At 41.8% G+C, this 25,504-nt stretch overlaps 1 protein-coding gene across 4 annotated transcripts in view; it reads right to left on the reverse strand.

Moving 5' to 3' along the window:
- Positions 1–25,504, reverse strand: part of LOC5510390 — a 68,998-nt gene that overhangs the window by 25,171 nt on the left and 18,323 nt on the right. The window contains exons 1-6 of one of the 4 annotated variants that reach the window (XM_048727985.1): positions 14,810–15,178; positions 14,242–14,652; positions 6,955–7,209; positions 6,024–6,134; positions 2,524–2,733; positions 150–845 (exon numbers count right to left, since the gene is read on the reverse strand). In XM_048727985.1, coding sequence (XP_048583942.1) covers positions 150–845; positions 2,524–2,733; positions 6,024–6,134; positions 6,955–7,209; positions 14,242–14,581 — 1,612 coding nt within the window. In that variant the 5' untranslated portion in view covers positions 14,582–14,652; positions 14,810–15,178. Of the gene's footprint in view, positions 1–149; positions 846–2,523; positions 2,734–6,023; positions 6,135–6,954; positions 7,210–8,496; positions 8,636–14,241; positions 14,653–14,809; positions 15,179–25,504 lie in introns of those variants that run through there. The other 3 variants (XM_048727984.1, XM_048727983.1, XM_048727986.1) reach the window with 3 other exon arrangements.

Genomic DNA, 25,504 nt, shown 5'->3' on the forward strand with positions numbered 1-25,504 from the left:
TATAATTGACTCTACGCGCTATTCCTAGACGAGAAATGGATTCTCGGCGGTCGCGCAACAAAGAATTCGTGTATAACATGACCATCGCAATAGTCAACATCAACAATGATATCCCTCTTTTCCCTGTTTGTGCTACAGGTAACTCTTACCTTTGTAGTACTGGTATAGATTTTCTATCTCTGACGCAGGAAGTGCTCGCATGAAAATCAAGAGTTCGTCATATGACGCATCCGCCTCCCCTATGCTAATGTAGGACGGAAAAACGTCCGGGGTTATCTTCTCCAAGGATATATAGTTTGACACAAACTCTGTCACTATCGTTCCATCTATAAACAGTTCCAGCGATTTGACCAATTCTTCAAAACCTTTGTATATATATTTAACAATGAGATGTGTCCATATCAACGATGGGAATTTCGCTTTCTTTTCAACAAAGTGTAGATCTCCGATTATTGACACGGCCACAAGGGACAAACCATCTTGGGCTTGACCAACGATCCGAAAACCTCTGTCTTCTAAAGCAGAGGTTGTCGAGAGAAACACTTGATGTGGCTTTGGCTTGATTTTTAGCCACATTGAAAATGTGATCCCACCACTGCAAGGTGACAGTTGATTGTAAAGACAGTGCATTGGTTCTTGGGGCTGCTGGAGGAGAATTGTTGGTTTTAAAGATGATCCGTTGAATGCTACGGCTCCATTAAGAATTCCTTTTGAAGACTGCGCGGTTGGTGCCTCGGTCCAGTGCTCATTTGCGTTGTTCAGCTCCTTGACATCTGAACGATCGTCAAATGACCAGTAGTACGCAGCGCTGACTACCAACGTGTCGTAAATGAGCTCAGGAAAGTCTTGGAAAGAGAGTATTTATATGATATTATCGACACCTAAATGAACCTCTTACGTACCGTAAATGACCTAGTAAACACCCCCTATCTAAAGAACGCCTCCTATCTAATGAACGCCCCCTGAGCTAACAAGTTTGTAATAACCCCCCCTACCCCCTCTCCCAGCTTTAAAATATACCGCCTAGTAATTTTAGTAATATAAATAAAATTTAATAATTCTGAGTTTGGCTTCTACTGGGTGACACTTGCTTAATTTTAAGAAATGCTTTTAATACGCGAGCTTTAATTTAATTGGATCCTGATGAGACTAGAAACCTACTGCACTTGGGTTTGTTATATTTTCATAGCTTGTAAAGAGCGCCCCTCTCTAATAAACGCCTCTTATCTATTGAACGTTCCCCCCCCCCCCCCCCCCCCCCCCCCCCCCCCGCCGGACCGTCGAAATTTGATAAACGCCCCGGGCGTTTACTAGATCATTTACCGTAGCAAAGGACGGACACAGGAAGCGCAGAATCACCCTTCCCCCACCCCCTCCTCTTGCCTTATGATCTCCAAATCCAAAACTTTTTGCATATGATAAATATATGTTATTTACCAGCTGAAGGTCGACCTTCGGCTTCGGTCAGTTATTTCAAGACCTCGGTCACGGTATTTCAGGATACGGACCAACCCTTAGTTGGGAAATATTTATTTGTTTTCCTCAATAGAATTTCCAATTTTATTTACCTTACCGGCTTACGGTTGCACGAGGCGAGGTTTCGCTTCTGACATTTGTCGATGTTCGTGAAGATTTTGTTCGCTCATGATCATTCAATAAACTCCATTTTGTGTTTACACACAACGCTTTTAATCCTCTACAGAACCTCCAATGAAGACATTATCTGTGTTTTGACCAATAATCTTGTAAAATAATTTAATCCCAATTGATACGTCGTTCTCAACTCGAATTGATAAAATGTCTTATTTCGCTTTAAATCCTTCACAGACGATAAGATATATTCACTAAAGAACTTTTCTTGAATGTGGATACGTTAAGCTGATTATGCAGGTAAATTTCTAGAGTGATTTGTCGTTTTTTTTCGTAAGAAGAGAAGATTTGATGCTGTTTTTTCTATCCAAAATAAAATTATTCAGCAAACTTGAAATTGTCTCGCGCGTTGCAAAATCATTATGTCGGGAAATTACCAAAACACATGGAATTAGAAGCCGATTTTCCGTGAAGTCAATGATTCTAGATAAAAAGACCAAAAAAATGCCATTTTAGTGTGAAGATCTATAACCTCGGGAGTACAAATCCAGCTTTCGATGGTCATTTTACAAATCAACTTTTGTAAAATTTGATGCTTTGATGTTTTGTATTTTGTTATGGTTAAAGCATTGTATATTTCAGTAAAAAAGTCAAAAGAGAAACCTCCCCTCGCGTTATCGTATGGAAAACAAGCTTGTAAATTCTATAAAATGATCACAGCACAAACATGTATCTTATTCTGGCCCCGCCAAAGATATACATTTTTTTTCCTCAGGTTCCTGCTATAGCAGTGATCATTGTATTTCTTCATCTTTCTGCGAATAATTTAATGTGATTTCTGCGAACTCTATACAATAATTTTCAGCTTTTGAAATTTGCTTTCTGGTTTCTGTCACTCAAACTAGCCGAGCTTCGTTTGGTGTACAACATTACCTTTGCCAAAGTTTCTTAATTCCTCGTCCCTCGTGTAATATTTTGTTGAGTTGGAAGATTTATTGTAGCTTTGTCTGTCTGACGTTAGAGACTCTTCGGTAAAGCATCTCCATTTATCTTCTTCTGAATGTACGTTGGTGTCGTGTCGCGGATAACATCTCACCGAGCCACAGATCGCTCTACAGTAATCCTCCCGCTTGGTGTAAAGCTCTAGAAAACAAAAGGTAATATATCACTGTTTGTAAAGTCAAAAGGAAGAAGATGGCAACATGACAGTCTACAATAAGAAAATTTATAACATAGCTACATTCTAACACGCGCTCTGATTGGCTAATTTTCTATGAACAAGAAATGGATATACTATAGGGATATATCATAAAAGGAAAAAAATCTTTGCTGACAACAAAAAGTTCGCCAGATAAATACTAGTAGCGACTTTTCGGTAACTCTACAACCTTTATACTTCTTTTTTGAGCTGCATCTTTCTACATATGATGAATGAGGACGCAGATTTCCCGTGTTTTTCCCTTGAAGAAAGGGAAAATGTTGTACCAATGGCAATGTTTTTAGTGAGCGAAAGTCGCCGATTTGCAAATCTGTCGGAAAAGGAACATTTTGTCGGAGAAACAACCAGAAAAGACAAAAAAGACAACAAACTGGTGTGTCTCCACGTCTAAAGGTACGGTGCTATATATTTGAAATAAAACATTATTAAGAATTGTGCAATTTGAAAGGATAATTGTTAAGAATTACGGTAAAATTACTAAATAGTAACAGTGACAGTGACAACAACAACAATACCAATGAAACAGTTTTGCGAACTTTGTGGATTTATTATAAACAAACAATCAATTCTAACCTTTTTCCTGTATAATTACAGCTTGGTGCAAGAAAAAACAAATACATACTCCTGTAGAAGACATGAGCCTTGGACAACTTGATGCGAACCTCCGTCGTTTTTACGCTGAAGCAAAAAAATAAACGGAGAAATGTACAGCAAGAAGACACTACTCGTCTTCCGGCATGCCATTGAACGCCATCTCAACCAGCCACCCTTGTCGGGAAGCCTTAAGCTGTCTACCGACCCTAGATTCAAGCGGTCAAACCAGTTGCTGGATGCTCAGCTTGTACAGATGAAGAGAAATGGACTTAAAAACACCAAGCACAAACCCGCCATCGAGGATAAAGACTTAAAAAAGCTCAAAAATTCCAAAGCACTTTCTCCGGGTACACCATCTCAGTCTCCTAAGAAATGTGTGGTTCCACGTGGTCCTGCACTTTTGTAGAAGAGGTAGAGAGGGTCAGCGAGCGTTGAAAAAAACAAAACAAGCTTCCTGTTGAACAAGATGCAAGCGGCCGGCGCTACGTAACTATGTCGCACGATGAAGCGACAAAGAGCCATCCTGGAGGATTGAACGACACCGCGAGTTTAGAGAAACAAACCCAATTGTACGAGACATACAACCCATATGACCGGCTTCAAAGCTTTTCAATTGTATACTTCGAAACTGAATCCCAAATGTGAAACATTTTTCCATTATCCAAAGAAATGCTGGTGTCCCGACGACGACGTGTGGTTTGACAACAAGCCTGTCGGAGTAAACAAACTGGACGGTATGATGAAAGAGATAAGCCGTGAAGCAAACCTCTCACGTCAATACACAAACCACTGTGTCAGAGCGACTGCAATCACTTTGATGTCTAATGATGGAGTTCCAAACCGCCATATTATGGCCATTTCTGGCCATAGAAACGAGCAAAGCTTAAAAAGCTTGGCGCACTACAACACACGGCCGTCCACAGAGCAGCTTCACCATTGCTCCGATGTTATTTCACGCAGTTTGACCTCAGGACAGTCCGTAGTCCCGATGAATCCTCAACAAGCAGCAGTGAGTCTTTCGACGGCTGTCCAGCAGAATAATGTGGTCGTTGATGTTACCAAGAGCCAAGGAATGCCATTTGGATCCTTGTTCAGTAACTGCACAATCCAAAATGTGCAGGTTGTGATGGAAAAAAGTGATCACTGAAAACTGCAAGTGTAACCCCGTGAAAGCTGTAGCAATCTTGGTTTGGAAAAATTGTTGTAGAAAATTTTTAAAGACTGTTCTTTCCATTTTCTACTCAGTAGTAGTAGGTTACCCGTAAGATTGCTCTTGGATTGTCATATGTTGTAGAGAAAAGTGTTCTCGAAATCCCGTAATAAAGATTTTGCCAGTGTGTTGAGCACGTGTGTCTGCGCACGCACGATGATTATGTAATCACTTTTTCGGAAATTAAATCTTTGCTATGTTATTAAAGGAAAAAGAAAAGGTTGGTTCATTTGCAATAATGTTTATTAATTATTTAATAATAATAATAATAATTATTATTATTATGTTAAGTACAGTAAAGGTTGGTTCATTTGCAAAATGTTGAGTACAGTAAAGGTTGGTTCATTTGCAAAAATGTTAAGTACAGTAAAGGTTGGTTTATTTGCAATAATGTTAAGTACAGTAAAGGTTGGTTCTCTTTGTAATGCACGCGCGTGTAAGCCTCCGCTAACGCTTGTATTCTAGTGAGAATCGGAAAATTACGTGGGTTGCGCTTGCGCTTACGTCCAAGTGAGAACCAACTTTAAGCGAATTTTTACGGGGGAGGGGGAAGGGGCTTGGGAAGGAGGTGAGTTTATTTTATAAAAAAAAGATTGTTGATTGGTTAATATACTAATAGCTGGTAGAAATGCGGTAATATATTTAAATTCTTATTATCATGCTAAAGATATTGATTAATAATGTATAATATATATATATATAAAATGATGGTTGAAGGCTTTCATAGAAAGTGCTCAATACTCGAAAGTAGAGCGGTGTATAGTGTTGGTTTGAGAAAAATACAAACTACATAGATTTCCCTAGTTTGTATTTTTCTCAAACCAACACTATATATATATATATATATATATATATATATATATATATATATATATATATATATATATATATATATATATATATATATATATATATATATATATAGTGTTGGTTTGAGAAAAATACAAACTACATAGGTTTCCCTACGGGTCTGTTTCGTGGTTGCCCACTCATCAGGGGATGAGTATATCCTGATGAGTGGGCAACCACGAAACAGACCTGTAGGGAAACCTATGTAGTTTGTATTTTTCTCAAACCAACACTATACACCGCTCTACTTTCGAGTATTGAGCACTTTCTATGAAAGCCTTTAACCATCATTTTATATATATATATATTTTAAAATAAGAACCTGTTTCAAATTTTAGGCTACACAGGTTCTTATTTAACGGGAGGCTATTGGTATTTTTAGGCTAACAAGTTCTTAAATTCTAGGTCAAGGGCGGATCGAGCTTTTGCTAAAGAGGGGTTTGGGTCAGTGACAAAAGAGGGAGGGGGTAATTCCAAACCGGGGGAGTGGGGATGTTAAACCCGCTAGACCCTCCCCTAGAGTCGCTACTGTAGGCTCTTATAAGCGGGCAAGTACTGCACCTCTCTTCTTGTTGCACCATTCCACGTCTCTCTTGCTGTCGTCACACACACAGACACCAAGTTCCTCGTCGCACTGCTCGCCTCGCAAGCACGGCGGGTCACACATTGTCTCTAAACAAAAATACATTCAGGAATACAAAACCGATGTCACATGGGTTTGCCTCGTACATTTACTGCATTATCACCCTATGTTACCCTATGTAAGTCTTAGGGGTTAGGTTAGGGTTTGGGGATAGGGTAATATTTTTTTCTATGTAACTCCAACGCCGGCTAACGGGATTATGCCGTTTTCCTTTTTTCGTTTTTCTTTTTTCTAAGTAATTTTTCAATATATTCTTACCTCGTTAACGTAAACCTTCCTTTACGGCGAAGGATTTCCTTATGGACCCATATTGCAATTGTGACCCCGATAGCTTTGATAAGACGAAAAAGAAATTCCTATCTATCTCGATTCCCCTTGCTTAGAGGCGTTTGGTGGGTGATGACGAGACGCAGCCGTATAATATCTGGCTTTCATTATTGTTTGCCGGGCAAAGTATTCAACGCATTTTTTTATTAACTTCAACTGTGACGGTGTCTATTCAAATTGCTTTGCTTTGCACCAGGATGTTAAATAACAATATTATCACTTTTATGTATTTCAGCCTTTCAACTTCTTATTGATATGCTTACGCCCAAACACGATTATTTGAGTTTTATTGAAATAAAAGCGAACCTGGGGTTCGAGAAGTAAATTACTCTTCAAGACTACACATTGGTAAGAAGGGAAGCTGCAGAGGTTGGTGAAATAAGCCAACTTTCATGTGAATAGTAAAACACTTTCGTGGCCCTGGTGTTATGATATGGGCCCCTCGTTTAGATATTAACCTCAAACTGTGCTAAAGCCTACTCGCATTTGTTAGTATCCCATATATTGGGATCTAAGACTTACCTTCTATAGCTAAGACCTCTACATCGCTCAGGTCTAAGGTTTTTGTTTGGGTATCGTCGTATGCCAAAGCGCCTAGATCTTGTCCAATAGAAGCTTGCCTTGTCCCAAGGTCAACTCTAAGGTCAGCCGCACCGAACATGACACCACGTGGGTAATAAAAGGACGCAAAGTGGGTTTGGTTTTGTTTCACTTTAGATATTTGATTTTCATTCAGTTGGAATAAGAAGGCGGCTTCTGATGGGATCGGACGATAACCTGGGAAAAGAACAATACACATTTTCACTAAACAATGTAGTATTCATCACACAGTTGCCAGGACGACGTCATTTGACAGTCGAAGCATGTTTTACACATGAAACATTCTCTTAACGCTATTGTAAAAGCATTAATAACAACATCATTGCCAACAACACGAGGGAGTTTTGGGGCTTTCTAGCTAGGTTTAGCAGTTTTGTGTCCATTAGGGAAAGGTCATGAGTTATTGGGGGAGGACTGCTAAGTTGACTTATTTCTAGTTAAAAAAATTAGAGCCTTTGCGACCAAAAATTAAGGCCCTCCCCCAGAACAAAAAAAAGCGGTTATTTTAATGAAACTATACTCTAGTCTTGAGATGCTCTGCGTACGGCACGTTCTTTCAGGAGCACCAGCAAATTCTATAATATAAGTGTAAAGCCCAGAAATGTAATGAGAAGTTGCCCACAAATGTAGTAAACCCACAATTATAATAACGAGCACTTTTTACGGTGTTGTGCTGTATATACAAACAAAGAAAGGGGATTGGGCACTTTGCCAAGAAAAAAAATATATGCTTTTTATTATGTTAACCCAATGTGTCGCCGTTCCAAATTCAAATTGTGGGGAGGGGGCGACAGACACCGCTCTCCCTCCCCCCCCCCCCCCCCCCCCCTCCGCACGCTAAATTATTGTGTGAGAGGGGGCACTGACTTAGACATGCCCATAAAGGGGCGTCGGAGCTGGCCTTAAACACCACCAAGCCAAGAAAGGTGTTGATTTTCAGGGGTGTAAATAGTGTTGTATAGGGGGGATGCTCCCCCATGAAAACGTTGCCATTTTCAAATATATGAAATGCTAATTATTGTAAAAACCTAAATAGAAAACAGCAAAAAACTGCGGAGCGCGTTATCCAAAATGGCGGCCATGGTATGAGAACGTCGTGTTTTCGGGGTTTTCGTGCCGGAAAAACTATCAAAGCCTACAAGTAGGCTAGTCATTCGACATTCGACAAGGCTAGTACTTCGTTGATGTCATTAGCATTTTCATCGTCATCTCTCACGCCCAGTCGAGTTCTAAAAATCTCACTACATGAAGTATGTTGCTAAACTCCTGTCTCGACATAATCCAGCCGCTCAAATCCTAAAAGTTTTTAGCGAAAATCTGCGCTGCAGAGTTACTTTCTGTAGTAATCTAATATCTTAATGATTACGTCATATTAATCACATGATCACAAATATTGTAATTAGCATACAGCACATGTATGATTAGAAAAGAGTTGAATCACACAGATCTACAATAAACACGTACCGTCTTCACTCATGGCTTTCTCATAGTAGAACCACGATAAGGTCACAACATTTGGCGACGAGGAATAGGAATTATCAGCAAAGCAGAAGAGTAGAAGAATGACAAATGACACGGCAGAGATACGAGTTCGGGCGCAAGTAGCGCGGCGACCAACCCGAACAACATCACCGTAGCAAACCGACAACTCAGTATCAAAGCCTTCCACATCAACACCGACACCAATGACACGGCAATCCGATGGGATAGTGGAAGAAGGACATCGAAAGACAGTCTCGCTTCTTTGAAATAACAGAACCAGAAACAAGGAAAGACGGCCTGATAATCTACGGCGGCCCGCAGATCGCCGACCTTGAAGACTCACTCCCTGAGCTAACTGAACAAGCCGGAGACAATGCCTACACAAGACTTATAAGGAAGCTGGATAAGAACTTTCTCCAAAGGAAGAACAAGGACTACGCCAGATTCCAGTTCGGAAACCTTATCCAAGCCGACAAAGAAAGCATGGCGCAATATTACACAAGGATCCGCGAAGTAGCGCAGAAATGCGAATTCACAGATGAGAACGAGGCGATTCGAGATCATTTAATCAAGACTATGAGAAGCGCTCAACTACGACTCAAGACTATAAGAAAGAACTTAACTCTGACACAAATACTAAACGAAGCAGCGATAGATGAAGAATCAAGCGCGCAAGCGGCAGCCATCGAAAGGAAGCTTAAGAAGGAGTCGGAATCTCAAAGGGTGAAACAAATCACAAAGCAACACGCGCGACCAACACCACAAAGGATGCGACCGATGCAGAGCGAAACACAGCACAGGCACAGAGCCTATGGAGCAGAATGCCACAAATGCGGGAAAAGAAATCACTACGCTCGAATGTGTAGGAGCTGCGCAAAAACAAAAGACGAAACAACCTCAGAACGGCAAGACCAACGCGGGAAACATCAATCAAGGAACTTCGGAAGCCGAAACAAAGGAAAAGGACGCCGACAGATTCGACAGGTGGAGCGAAAAAGCGACACCGAATCAAGCGAAACAGAGAGCGACGAAGATATCAACCGGATACTCAAACATGTGAATATCCGCAAGACAAGCACAGTACCATCCTCGACGAAAGCAAACAAATGAAGGATCTGGATAAACGAGTTAAAACAACCGTCGAACCGGACACCGGAGCCGATGCGAACGTCATGGACGAACAACATCTAAAAACACTTCAAAACGCCCAACCGGAAGTGCAGCTAATTAAAAACAACGCTGAAACTCAAAACGCTTACAGAAGATCTTCCCGTAATCGGTGAAATCAACGTGACCATAGCCAATGAGACCCGAAGTACCGTAGCAAGGATCGCAATTATCGGCGGAACCACCGACTCGCTACCACTACTGGGCAGAGAGACACTCGAAGAACTTGGGATGGTGAAATTCGATGCAACCGGACGGCTGAAGCAACCCAACAAACACATACACAAGGTACAAACCGGAAACGAGCAGCTGGATCAAATAGTCAACAATTACACACAGCTCTTTTCGGGGATCGGAAAAGCACGACGAGACGGGAAAGATATCGAAATCCACCTACCCATGCAAGACGACGCACAGCCTATCATCCAGAAACCGAGGCGAGTTCCATACCACCTGATAGAGCCACTAAAGAAAAGGATGAAAGAGTTCGTCGATAACGACATCATGGAGCCTGTCCCGGAACACGAATCGATAACATGGTGCTCACCATTAGTGGTCCAACCAAAACCGAAGAAGCCAGGAGACATCAGAGTGGGCCTGGATCTCCGAGTGCTCAACAAATCAATGCAGCGCATACGACAAGTCCAAGCACCAATTACCGAGGACTTCATCGCAACATTCAAGGACTGTCGAATGTTTAGCAAACTAGACATGAATCACGGATACCACCAGTTTGCACTTGACGAGGAATCGCGAAAGCTTATGACATTCTCCACCCCAGAAGGCAACTATCGGTACAGACGGCTAGCGTTCGGCGGCGTTAACAGCCAAGAGCTATTTGACGCGGAAATGAACCGTATTCTCTTAGGACTCCAGCGAGTGCTAAACAATCGGGATGATATTCTTATCGGTGGACTAAACAAAGACGACCACAACAAGAACTTCGAGGGAGTATTAAAGCGACTGGAAGCGCACAACTAAACACTGAGAAGAGAGAAATGCAAGTTCGGCAAGCATCGAGTTCCACGGACATCTCTTCACATCAGAGGGGCTTAAACCCAGTCCAAACAAGGTAAAAGCAGTACGAGAGTGCGCACCACCGCAGTCTAAAGAGGAACTTGTATCATTTCTTCAAATGATGGCATACCTGTCTCGCTACATCACCAACTTCTCAAGTCGATGCGAACCTCTGAGGAGACTGACACACAAAGACGCAAGGTTCGAATGGAACGACGAGCAGCAAAAGGCGTTTGTAGACCTGAAGAGAGCGATAACTACGGCAGTCCTGATTCCCTACAAACCTGAACGGCAAACGCTGATTATCTGCGACGGCAGCCCAACTGGACTAGGAGGCGGTTTATTTCAGAAGACTGACGAAGGATACCAACCTGTACACTTTGTGAGCAGAACGCTGACAGACACAGAGAAACGCTATTCACAAATCGAGAGAGAGGCACTTGCAGCAGAATTTCCTACCACAAGACTTAACATGTACCTCCTAGGATCACCACACTTCCAACTGGCGACAGATCACAAGCCATTACTACCGCTGTTGAACAATCCAAGAGCGAAGTTACCGCCACGTATAGAGAGGATTGTGATGAAAATGCAAAACCTCGATTTCACAGCAATTCACATCGCAGGGAAATCCAATATGACGGATTATCTATCAAGACATGCGATTCCAGACGAAAAGCAATCAGACAGCGAGCACTACATCAAAGCAATAATAGAGACCAACCACGCAGTTGTCATGGAAACCATACAGACAGCAACAAGGAAAGACCGAGTATTGCAGAAGTTACAGACAGTACTTCACACGCTACAATGGGACAAAAATGACCCTGACCTAGCACCGTACTATGATCTACGAGCAGAGATCTACACAAGCGACGACGTAGTGTTAAGACTGGACAAGATAATTCCACCTGAATCCCTGAGGGACAAGATAATCACAATCTTTCACAAGCAAGGACACTTAGGCATCACAAAGACAAAGGAGCTACTAAGGCGGAAATACTGGTTCCCAAGAATGAACAAGCGTATTGAGGACATCGTTAGCTCTTGCTTCAGCTGCCAGGTATCAACAAACACACATCACACCGAGCCAGCTAAAATGACAAGCTTACCAGAAAAAAACATGGGAAACGGTGGAGGCAGACTTTTGTGGACCATTTCTAAACAACGAATATGTACTAGTGGTCACAGACCAGTATTCAAGATACCCGGAGGTAGAGTTTATCACATCAACAGCACTTAAACCAACCAGGAAGAAACTTATGAAGATGTTTGCTACACACGGTGTACCAAAAGTCGTACAAACGACAACGGACCACCGTTCAATTCCACAGAATTCACAGAGTTCACAGAGAAGGATTCAGACATAAGAAAATCACACCAAGACACCCGAAAGCTCAAGGCCAAGTTGAAGGCTTTAACAAGCTTATAAACAAGATAGCGACTATTGCTAACCAAGAACACATAGATGTACAAGAAGCGACAAACGACATGCTATCAGCCTACAGAGACACACCACACCCAGCTACAAAGAAGACACCCTATGAATTGATGATGAACAGAGAAGTAAGAACGAAATTGGAACACTTTCCAACAGACAAACCGACACAGGATAGTGAAATACAAGTACAAAGAACAAACAAAAATGTACCACGACATAAGACACAGGGCAACAAAACACAAGCTCGCAGTAGGACAAGCCATTCTGATCAAGCGGGACAAGAAAACAAAAGCCCAAACACCATATGAACCGCACATCTATATCATCACTGAAATCAAAGGGTCAACAGTCAAGACAAGAAGAATCGGAGATGGAAAGATTATGTGTGGAGATGCATCAAGAGTTAAACATACTTTTAAAGCTAAAGCTTTAAAGTTAAAGCTTTAGAGTTAAAGCTACTTTGAACACGGGGAAGTCAAGAGCCGTGCACGGGGACACAGACAGCGATTATTTAGCTGTAAGCATATTTTTTATTTATTGATTCTGAATCAAAATATTTTAAAATATCAAATATACATTTGCTTCCTAAAGAGAAATAATGTTGGAATAGACAAAAGTTGGGGGAAACATATGGTTTTGGGAAACCTCTAGAGTGAGGAAATAAAACAACTATAGGGATTTTTGCTTTATCATAAACAAATTGAATTTCCACATTCAAGCAAGTCAACACAGGTTTGGTGGCTATTCAAGAATTATTGCAATGTTGAACGGCCTGGGAACATTTGAAGTTTGCCACATGACCTTGATATACAACACAACTGTATTGCTATTTTACTTTTTAATACGTGAATCCGAGGCGGAAAATCGAGCGATACGTGATGGAAATACTAACTTCTTTGCCGGTCAAAAATATGCCACAGCTAAACAATCGCCCCGTGCACGGCTCTTGACGTCCCCGTGTTCAGACTAGCGTTTTCTGGTATCGTATAGGCATGGACTTCCTAACAAAGAGTGCTCTGTGCAAGTGTCTTCAGCGAAGATGTGTTCGCTAAAAACTTTCATGGTTCAAGCACAGGTAGCCCAGGCAATGTTTTTTTTTTAGCTTGTTCGTAGCATGGAATCGGTTGTTCTTCTTAGAAGTAAAACGAGTAGATTGAAGTAGCGAGTTATTGTGAAATGTTGCCAGTAAAATTGCCTTAAAACTTAGAACATTTCTTGTTATTGTCAAATGTATGTCTAATAACGATTTGGGGGTGGTTTCCTTCGCGAAATATACAGCTTCACTCACCCTATTAAGGAAAGAAACAAGGTTGGAGGCGCCATTTTCGGTCTCACTCAAATACCGTTGAAATTCGCGAGGAAAATACAACAAACGAAATATTTTTATCTCGTAGTCCTAGGGTACACTTACATTCGAAATGTGTCAAAATATCCAAGCTAAACTATTTTCCCTGGCCGCTAGCATTTTTCAAACAAGTAAGCAGCCATTTGCCTCCTTGACCGACGCCGTTGGACAATTAGTTACGCTCGGCTGAACAAGGGAGTGAAGCAAACACCACCAAGTTGTAAAATCCGCAAGGCTGTCAATGGCGCATTCGATACGGATTTCATATTTTTTTTTTACGGTTTGAGATTCAGAAATATTAGTTTTCGGAGCTATGTAAGAAATCTGTTTTCTCTTATTCCAGTTTAATTTATATAACAGATTAGTATGCGCCGGTGATAGCCTCGCGGATTTTACACTTGGTGGGAGGGTAATTTGGCAATTTTATTTGCAACATTTCACAAAAACTCACTTCTTCAATAGACTCGTTTTACCTAAGAAGAACAGCCGATTTCAAGCTACGAACAAGCTTCAAAACTATTGCCTGGGCTACCTGTGGTTTGAGCGGCTGGATCATGCAAATTAATTTCACGTCCCGTCACGTCTTCTATCATTTTAAGACAACTTTCGTTTTGAGTGTTTTGAGCGGAGAATCATGCGCCCTCCCGAAATAGATAGATATGTATTATCGTATGCAGTAAATAACCCACAAAATTACGTGTTTAAAGCTATCCGTCTTGAACGGAGAAAGGTATAACATTAATCATTTCATTCTTACCATACACTTTTACTTCTCCCAAACTGAGATGTACGCCTGTCTTGTTTATGCTGACAAATTGTCCTTTCATGGGAGGAGTGCAGTCAAACGAAGAGTCCAAAGGTAATGCAGTTTTAATCGTATCTCCGCATTTAGGGTTGGAAAGGAACTCTTCGTTACTCCCTATGCGGATATCGATGTCTCGCAATCGATCAAGATAAGAATCTCTGTTTACAAGGGAGATTTTGTAGATGAGCATCTCTGCAAGAAGGTCTATCTGTAACCATGGCACCAAGTCATCGTCTGCCGTGTGTGAAACAGTGTCACGCCGACCATCCGTAGCATGGCTTGACTTGTACATAGAGGAAGAACCCCAGGTGCTTGATTGTTTTGTTGGACGCTTGTATGCCAAGTTGTATCCTGGTGCAAAGTCTACCGAAATAGAAAGAAGCAAATCAGTCTACTGCTAGCAGAGGTCTTTCCATATTGGGCATAGACCTGCTGTCTCATGGCAACGAGTAGTATAGAACGTGTGTTACGAGGTTTTGGGTGGTTCTTTTATGATATTGGGGGTAGCAGGGGATCGTACACGCTGAGCAAGGGTTGACCGTCTTCGTTGTTCTTTATTGCACCGCTTGAGTGTTTACAAATGGTAGAGCTACCACTGGCTAGCGGGAGGTTGGCTGTAAGAAGGCAAGTGCTTTCGTAAGGTAGTGAAAGAACATCTCTTTCCCGGAAAGTTGACGAAGCCAACTTTAGAGAGTCCTGACTAAACCAACCTAGAGCACTGCCGTGTAGTGTCCTCGCAACAGTTACAGTACAATCCTAGAGCTAGTTACTATGCTGCTCAATTTATACTAATCTCATTAATAAGCTGGTCAAACTGGTTTTAAGGATGATGTAAGAATAGAAGATCGGGTGTTGACTTTGGGAAGAAAAACAACGATGAAATAATAAATGACTTAGAATAAATTCCTTCGATAGAAATAGCAAAGCAGTATAAAAGGAAGAGTTTGACTATAGTAATATGCAAAATTAAGTAATGTTACAGCGGTAAGATTAAGGATAAAGGTAATCGTTAAACTGTTATTTTAAGCCTGGCAAATATAAATCCTGTTTTGCTAAACAGTAACTACGCATGCTTAGTCAAACAATGAAGAGATCCACGTAAGGCAAATAAGTGAAATGTCGAATGGAAAGTGAAAGTAAATATCTGACGTGTCGGAAACGACTTTTGCATTGATTAACAATTCCTTCATAACACGTGAAAAAAAAACAGGGCAAAACCTGAAGGGTGTATCGGGAACGAATCAAAACATTGTAATGTGTAGTTGCTAGAAATGTACTTCAGCTTATTAATTCGCTTATTACTTCGCTTATTACTTCGCTTATTACTTAGCTTATTACTTCGCTTATTACTTCGCTTATTACTTCGCTTATTACTTCGCTTATTACTTCGGAGTGCAAGTTTTGTTTCTTTTTTATTTTTTTTTTTGGGGGGGGGGGGGGTTAATTTGGTCGATGTTAAGACTTCAATGATGCTTCTTTTTTAAACCCAGTTTCAAATAAGCGCTCCCTCCTAAGGCATACAATACGAAATAAGCGCTCCCTCCTAAGGCGTACAATATGAAATAAGCGCTCCCTCCTAAGGCGTACAATACGAAATAAGCGCTCCCTCCTAAGGCGTACAATATGAAATAAGCGCTCCCTCCTAAGGCGTACAATACGAAATAAGCGCTCCCTCCTAAGGCGTACAATACGAAATAAGCGCTCCCTCCTAAGGCGTACAATACGAAATAAGCGCTCCCTCCTAAGGCGTACAATACGAAATAAGCGCTCCCTCCTAAGGCGTACAATACGAAATAAGCGCTCCCTCCTAAGGCGTACAATACGAAATAAGCGCTCCCTCCTAAGGCGTTAAATACGAAATAAACGCTCCCTCCTAAGGCGTACAATACGAAATAAGCGCTCCCTCCTAAGGCGTACAATATGAAATAAGCGCTCCCTTCTAAGGCGTACAATACGAAATAAGCGCTCCCTCCTAAGGCGTACAATATGAAATAAGCGCTCCCTCCTAAGGCGTACAATATGAAATAAGCGCTCCCTCCTAAGGCGTACATTATGAAATAAGCGCTCCCTCCTAAGGCGTACAATATGAAATTAGCGCTCCCTCCTAAGGCGTACATTATGAAATAAGCGCTCCCTCCTAAGGCGTACAATATGAAATAAGCAGTGCGTAACATTACCATTTTTGGTTATATTTGATAAACAATCTGATTAACCAATCAGAGATGAGTATTACTATGCCCAGTCTCACGCGGACACGCCTCAACTCAGAGTGGGAAAACAAAATGGCGGTTCCGTTGAATCGGGAAAATCATGTTGAACGCCGCTTTTTAACTCTCTGTAGCAGTGATTTCTTCTTATCTGTTTAAGCAGGGATTTCACCGACTCAGTGCGTCATATATACCCTATTTGTGTTGTTTCTCATCGGCAATAGACCTCATTTGCAGGGTTATTTTCACGACTTCACCGAATCGTACTGTAATGAACGCGGAAGGGTAAGCCACTGCTAGCAGGCTATAACATTGATCACCAATTATCTAGTAGTACGTTTTATCAAGTCATACAAATGCACAAAATTTCCCTGGATTTATCTTGCTTTCGCACTCGGAATGAAGGCACTCCAAGAAAAATTTTAGCTGTGATATTGAAACTAAAATGAATCTTATACAGAATGGCAGCGAGTCTCATTAAAAAATGAAGCTAAATCGTATACAGATTGGCAGCGAGTCACTGTTTATTGTATGCAATTTAAAGACACTACATGAAAGTACTGTTTAAATGTTTATATTTGATCCTGGAATAAATAGCACATAAATAGCACATAAATCGTGCTTAATACACAGGTTCTAACACCAAGTTAGAGCCATTGAGGGTGTATTTCATTGTGTGTGTAGACAAATGGAAAAAGGCATAAAGTGTAAACTAGGGTGAGGAAAAGGCATGGTAAGGGCAAAGGGGTAGTGACTAAGGGTATGTCTAATTGGGGGTGCTGACACAGGTTGTGAAGATGAAGTAAACTTGTACCATGTTTGATTACTAGGCCTTGGAGATAATAGGAGAATGGGAGTATAGTCATACCCTGGGTACCAAAGGCTCCAAGCTTCACTAGAGCAGATATCATATGGAAAATATCTATTCATATTTGGTGATACTTCAGGCTTATATTTTTCTCGCCAGTCTCTATTATATGTGCAAAGAGTCTTTTTTTTATATAAAAAGGGAATTAAATTAATTTGATTTGATAGGCAAGTCTGAGTATTGAAGCTCCCCTTTAAAACTACAGTGATATTAAGAATTTATATGTGTTTGGTATATAGGTTTGAGTAATTGTTTGGAAGGTAAGTTTCTATACTTGGCATATTTTATGTATAGAACTCAGGTTTGGGTATTTTTTTTTTTTGGGGGGGGGCTAATTTGACAAAAAGTCCTTATCGCAAATGCTTATTTTAGCATATTATGCCCTTCTTTTTACCCCTCTTGTACCAGGTTTGATTACTAGGCCTTGGATATTCTAGGAGTATGATTGTGCAGTCATAGATATCATACTGTATGGAAAATAAATATTTATATTTGGTGATACTTCAGGAGCATTTTTTTATCTCAGTGCCTATTGCACAGAGTTTGTTTGTTGTCTTTTTTATAAAAATGGAATAAAATTGATTTTATTTAATAAGCAAATCTGAGAGTTGAAGCTCCCTTATAGCAAGATTTTGTATGCTTGGGCTATAGAATTTAGGTTTGGTTATTTATTTGGGAGGTAAGTTTCTATGCTTGGTATATTTTATGAATAGAACTCAGGTTTGGGTATTTTTGAGGATGAGTAGGGGGGGGGGCTAATTCATCAAAAGGTTCTTATCGCAAATGCTTATTTTAACATATTATGCCCCTCTAGCATTAGATTTTAGAGGGGGCACTGGTTTGAGTGGCTATGTAATGCGCTTACTCAATGAGAGCTATTTTATGGTGTGTGCAGACAAATAGGAAAAGGCATAGAGTGTAAAATTAAAGGTTGAGAAATGCATGGTAAGGGGAGTGAGGTTGTGATGACTGAGGGCATGTCACATGTGGTGTGCTCACACAAGGTGCGAAGACAAGGAAGTAAAATTGTACCGGGTTTGATGACTAGGGCCTTGGAGGTGAGGAGGATAGACTTTTTTTTTTATAAAAGGGAATAAAAATAAATTAAATTTGATAAGCAAATTTTCCTTCTAAAACTTTTTTACGGGACTGGCAAGTTTCAAGCTTTTGTATGATTTACGAATAGAACTCAGATTTGGGTTACTTTTTTTGGGGGAAGGGGGGCTATCTATTCTTGGTGGAGTTTTGGGTATAGAGTTCAGATGCAGGTATATTCTTAGGGGTGGCGCGGTTCCATTCTTTTGCTTAAATGCTTAAATGTTAGACCCTATTAAAGCTTGCGCTTATTTCTAGGGGGCGCCAAGGTATTATAGGCGGCGAAGGTGGCCAGGGATCCGTAAGGATCTTAAGACTGGCAGTGCACTTGATTTAAAGGAGTCAATCGACGAGGACTCGACAACCTCGGAGGGAAGCAAGTTCCAAGTCCTGATAGTTCTAGGAAAAAAAGAGTATGAGTGGGAAAGTACATTGGACTGAATCTGGTTATATTTAGAGGAGTTTGTTCTGGACGGTCGAAGGTTTGGCTGAAATTGTTGAGGTAGAGCAATGTTCACTAAATTGTTGCGGATTTTATAGAAGAGGCATAGTTGGGCGAGCTGACGTCGCACTTCAAGCGAGTCCCAATTCAGGGATTTAACAAGGTCAGATGAGCTTGCCCTGGGGTCGTAGGTACCAGTAACGAAACGCGCCGCATTTTTCTGCACTTGCTCTAATTTGTTGATGTCTCTATCCGTGAAGGGGTTCCATACTGGAGAAGCATTTTCCATGACCGGTCTTATCATTGAAAATTACGCACGTTCCTTTACACTCTGAGAACAGGGTTTAAGGGTACGTCGTAATAATCCAAGAGTCTTGTTGGCTTTCAAAGAGACTTTACAACAATGCCTACTCCAGCGGAGATCGTGTGCAACGCGGATCCCTAGATAGTCATGCTCGTCTGTAGAATTCAGGAGCTGGGAGCCTAGCGAGTAGTTGAACAAGCTGCTATTTCTCTTCAAGGTGATCGGCAGTAATTGGCATTTAGAGGCATTAAACTCCATCTGCCAAGTCCGAGCCCAGGCTTCAAGGTTGCAGAGATCGTGTTGGAGGGACACATGGTCAGCTGGAGATCGAATGGTCCTGTAGACCACTGTGTCATCTGCAAATAGGCGAGTTACCGAGCTGCATTGGTCAACAATGTCGTTAATGAACACAAGAAAGAGGGTTGGGCCAAGCACGGTCCCCTGGGGGACACCTGATGTCACAGGAACCTGACTGGAATGGGACCCGTCAACTACTACGAACTGATTTCGGTTGTTTAGAAAGGCTTCAATCCAACCAAGAGTCTTTCCACGTATGCCACAGTGATGTAGTTTATGGGATAGCTTTGCGTGGGACACCTTGTCGAAGGCCTTGCTAAAGTCGAGCATAATGGCATCTACCTGGCCATGAGAATTAAGTGTGCTGGCCCAGTCATGTGTAGCAAGAATCAATTGAGTCTCACAGGAGAAACCGCTGCGGAAGCCATGCTGCAGGTCTGACAGGATATTAAAAGCAGATAGATGTTTGTTTAAATGGCTTAGCACAATGTGTTCCATGACTTTACAGGAGAGGCACGTAAGAGAGATAGGGCGGTAATTGCTGGGGTTGTCACGGTTATCCTTCTTGTGGACTGGGACTACTTTGGCGGTAGACCAGTCTAGAGGGAGCGTCCCCTTATCGTAACTCTGTTGGAAGATGATGCATAACATGTTGGCTAGGTAGTTTGACAAGTCGTGTAGGATGCGTGCTGGAAGTTCATCAGGGCCTGAGGCCTTGCATGTCTGCATATTGTCTAGTTGTTTTTTAATGCCAGTAGGGGTGAAAATGATATCACTAATATGCGGAAACGGGCTTGGGCCAAGTCCAGGGAGAACTCCGTCGTCCACAGTGAACACACTTTGGAACTGCTTGTTGAGAACCTGAGCTTTGTCGCGCGGGGATATGGAGATACCATCGTTAGACCTTAGTGAAGGGATGTCTGATACTTCTGATCGACGGCTCTTAACGTAGTTCCAAAATTTCTTTGGATTTGAAACTAGGCTGCCGCCCACAACTTCGTTCAGGTGGTGATTATGAGCTTCTTTTAGTGCCTTGGTAACCTTGTTACGATATTTCCTGTAAGCCAACCAGGCAGGCGAAGACGGTGACTTGTCCCCAGAATGCTTTGCCCTGCGAAGGAGGCGTTCGCGCTTGCGTATCTGCCGCTTAAGTGCCCTGTTCAACCAAGGGACGTCTGGTTTGCGATTGGTCATTTTATGAGGGACATTTGCGTCGATTGCTGATTTAATACCCGTTTTAAAGATTGACCAGTTTTCCTCAACAGATCGAGAGAGCGGTGAGACCATGAAGGATTGATTAAGCAAATCCATGTCGTGTTGGAGACCTTCCAAGTTCATCCGGTCAAACAAGTACACCTTATGGGGGGTTCTGGTTGCACGCCGTGGGTTAGTGTTGATATAGAAATGTACTAGATCGTGGTCGCTCATGCCAGGATGAACAGAGACGTCTGAGACAAGAGAAGGAACTGACGAGCAAACAAAGTCCAGTGTCTTCAGTGAGGCAGGGCGAGTTGGATCGGAAACATACTGTGTGAGGGCGTGGTCATCAATAAAGTCAAGTAACTTATTCATCAATGAGGCAGTGGCCGGGTTGGTAATAACAGGAGGGCTGACCTTCCAGTTTATATCCCCACAGTTAAAGTCGCCTGCAATCACGACGTTGGGATGGGACTTTTTCTGCTTGTCAAACACCCTCAGTAGAGCCTGGGAAAGAAGATCGATGCGGGAAGCGGGCGCGAGAGGAGGTTTGTAAAAGGAGCATAAATGCACAAATTTCCGCCGAGATGTCTGAATGGAGACCCAAAGCGACTCGTCCTCAGGATCAGTTGATATATTATCCAGTGGGTGTGAGACAATTGGAGATCTTACAGCGATAAAAGTACCTCCACCACCGCAGTCCTGGCGTTCTTTCCGATAGATAGTAAAGCCTTGGGGAAATGCAGAAGCTGATGGGACATCTCTATTCAGTTTCGATTCACATCCAAAAATAATGTCCGGGTTATGATGAGACACAAGGCTAGCAAAGAGCGCAGATCTCTCAGCACTCAATATGCTGTTACAATTGATGGACATACAACGCAGCTTGTGCTTTGGTGACGGTGTAAGCACAGGAGATGAAGAAGCGATCGGAGATGGAGTGGGATCGAGTCCAGGGCTGGCTGTAGAGGTGCTTTCAAGCAAACTGAAAGAGTTGGAACTGGAGATGTCCAGAGAACGACTGAACAGCGACGAGGAAAAGTTGGGCAAGCCACAGTTACAGCAGATCCAGGTCGTATGAGAGTTATTAAGTCCCTGATAAATATGCATTGGCATCCGAAGACACTTGATATGATACCAAGTATCACAATCATCGCAGCAGATAGCGAGTTGGTTTGACTTAGTGGGCTTACTGCAACATTCACAGGGGAATTTCACAGGTCCAGGATTGAGAATGGATCCGTTGGAACTAATCACTAGCAGGATCGAGAGCCAGCAGGACGATGAGGTCAGCGGTGCCGGGAATGGACGAAATACTGAACCAGTATGTTGCTTGGATGTAAAAAAGCACGCAATTGAAGCAGAAGATGGTAGTTGAATTGACGTAGGCTTCAACTTCAGAGTAGTAGAAGTAAAATGTTGATGGTAAAAGCCTCTTAATAGCAACGAGATGGATAATACTAACAAGGCGAATTTCATTGTTCCACACAAACAAGATGGCGGCCGTCACAATGGCTACGATCGAGTCGAGGTTTCCGCCAAACTCGAAGGCAAATCACGACGGGAACAGACCAAAAACCAGTCCAGAAGACAGACCAGAAGTTTAGTAAGCTGTCTGAAGTAATTTGATATTAGTAGCTGCGGCTAAAGTAGGTTTCTGAGCAGAAAAAACGGAGCCCAAAAATACGTGACCGATCAAGTACAAGTTCAATATCGACATTTGGGGACATAAAATGTCCGTATCTGTCGGAACCAACAATCATGTTTACAGCTAGAGTGCCCCCCCCTTATGTTGTTGTGGTGGTCGCAGGGCAAGACATTTAGCTAAAGAATGATAAGAAGCGAACCCCCGAGAGACAAGGGTAGGGTAAAATGCTTTTCGGCTAAATGTTGACACGAATTTTCATACCTATTCTTCGACCTATTCTTCGGCGATTTTTCCCTGTTGTATAGACGTTGGGCCTTGACTCGCACTTTCGTCCTCACAATTCAACCTCCGCTCTCCTCAACTTTCACCATACCCTGTGGGCACTCGTTTCGGCTTGTGGTGAAAATTGTTTTAGTATGCCATGATCCTCATTTGTCCTAGTTTAGTCCAGTCAAGGTTCTAAGCCGTAGAATTTGGTCCATCACACTCATATTTCTCTTTTTCTAAACGTAAACATTACGAAAAGAGTTCGATTTTACGGCCTCCAATAAAAGCGCTCAATTTGAAAAGGTTTCCCAAACGATATTTTACTTTCTAGCACAGGAACTTATCAATCAAATATCAAACTTGGTATAGAGCAGGATATTTTGCTGTTTTGGTCGATTTTTGCGGTGCGACGTCTCGCTAACAAAACAAATTCAAGTTTCAAACTCCGCGCGGCCATTTTGAATATTTGCATAATAAGTAGGTAAATCGATATAACCAAAAATAGTAATGTACGGCACTGATAAGCGCTCCCTCCTAAGGCGTACAATACGAAATAAGCGCTCCCTCCTAAGGCGTACAATATGAAATAAGCGCTCCCTCCTAAGGCGTACAATACGAAATAAGCGCTCCCTCCTAAGGCGTACAATACGAAATAAGCGCTCCCTCCTAAGGCGTACAATACGAAATAAGCGCTCCCTCCTAAGGCGTACAATACGAAATAAGCGCTCCCTCCTAAGGCGTACAATACGGAATAAGCGCTCCCTCCTAAAGCGTACAATACGAAATAAGCGCTCCCTCCTAAGGCGTACAATACGAAATAAGCGCTCCCTCCTAAGGCGTACAATACGAAATAAGCGCTCCCTCCTAAGGCGTACAATACGAAATAAGCGCTCCCTCCTAAGGCATACAATACGAAATAAGCGCTCCCTCCTAAGGCGTACAATACGAAATAAGCGCTCCCTCCTAAGGCGTACAATACGAAATAAGCGCTCCCTCCTAAGGCGTACAATACGAAATAAGCGCTCCCTCCTAAGGCGTACAATACGGAATAAGCGCTCCCTCCTAAAGCGTACAATACGAAATAAGCGCTCCCTCCTAAGGCGTACAATACGAAATAAGCGCTCCCTCCTAAGGCGTACAATACGAAATAAGCGCTCCCTCCTAAGGCGTACAATATGAAATAAGCGCTCCCTCCTAAGGCGTACAATATGAAATAAGCGCTCCCTCCTAAGGCGTACAATATGAAATAAGCGCTCCCTCCTAAGGCGTACAATATGAAATAAGCGCTTTCTCCTAAGGCGTACAATATGAAATAAGCGCTCCCTCCTAAGGCGTACAATATGAAATAAGCGCTCCCTCCTAAGGCGTACAATATGAAATAAGCGCTCCCTCCTAAGGCGTACAATACGAAATAAGCGCTCCCTCCTAAGGCGTACAATACGAAATAAGCGCTCCCTCCTAAGGCGTACAATACGAAATAAGCGCTCCCTCCTAAGGCGTACAATACGAAATAAGCGCTCCCTAAGGCGTACAATATGAAATAAGCGCTCCCTCCTAAGGCGTACAATATGAAATAAGCGCTCCCTCCTAAGGCGTACAATACGAAATAAGCGCTCCCTCCTAAGGCGTACAATACGAAATAAGCGCTCCCTAAGGCGTACAATATAATAATAATAATAATAATCGTTTATTCATACTTTTGTAGCATAAGCTAAATTACAGTATGTCGGCCGATGCACACTACACTTAACAATGTATAAATATATACTGGCATAACTACTGGAAACGAATTGTGATAAAGTTATTATACCTTTCAGTTACACCAACTGATTTATCCAAACGGCTGCAACCCCCCCTTAGCGAATAACCATGGGCGACCTCAGTCCCAGATTGTATTATATATTTTATAGGCTCAGTGCATCTTGCTTTGGAACGAAATAAGCGCTCCCTCCTAAGGCGTACAATATGAAATAAGCGCTCCCTCCTAAGGCGTACAATATGAAATAAGCGCTCCCTACAGCTACCTTAAAATTTATGAATAGTCGAATGCAAGGTTTTAGAGCATTTGGGAAGCTCATTGTATCGGCGTTGACATTGTGCTTTTTTAGCCTTGAAACATAAGATGTGTTTTATCTGTTCATTATTCTACTTAACTCTTATCCATACATTGAAATAAAGACGTTGTATTTCGCCAATTCCAATTTAGAAAAAGCACCACCCCTTGACTTATTAACTGAGATAAGCCCCCAGCGCGATGAAACTTTTTTTGTGCAAACATACCTGCCAAGTTCTGTAAAATCAACTGATTCAACTGAATATCAACAAAAACGTGTTTGTTCCTGTATGATTTTTTTTACTTAGATTAAATTGTTTTTTTTATTTACGGCGGGTGTAAATGACAACTGTCATGGACAGTTGGGTGCCAAGTAAATCACGTAAATAAAAGCATAAATGAAAAGCCAAGAACGGGGGGATTCATTGTTTTTCCATAAATTTGCTTATATTTTCTTGTTATTTTCAAGCCAAATATCTAAAAATAAGGGGTGGAGTGGCCCGTTCGGCACACCTCTAGATCCGCCCCTAAACTTTAACCTGCAATTACTTTTTTGCGTTTTTGTCTACTATCACGGGAGCCCCGCGTCTTTTTTTTAACGCGCTTTCGTTCGACTTCAGACGCTTTCATTGGACTCCAACATTGTAGATTTATTCTTTGTAGCCTTATACTTGCAAAGAAGGCTAAGAAAGAATACGAAAGAAACATTTATCGTTTATATATCAAATTTACCTGAACCACCAGCCTTAATTTATAGCCAACTTTGAAAATAGGGGGCTTTGTGCGATTTTATTTATATTTATCAGCCGAATCACTTATTAGAAAATTCTTGTGGAA

Source organism: Nematostella vectensis, chromosome 5, assembly GCF_932526225.1.
Source record: "Nematostella vectensis chromosome 5, jaNemVect1.1, whole genome shotgun sequence".
Classification (NCBI taxonomy): domain Eukaryota; kingdom Metazoa; phylum Cnidaria; class Anthozoa; order Actiniaria; family Edwardsiidae; genus Nematostella; species Nematostella vectensis.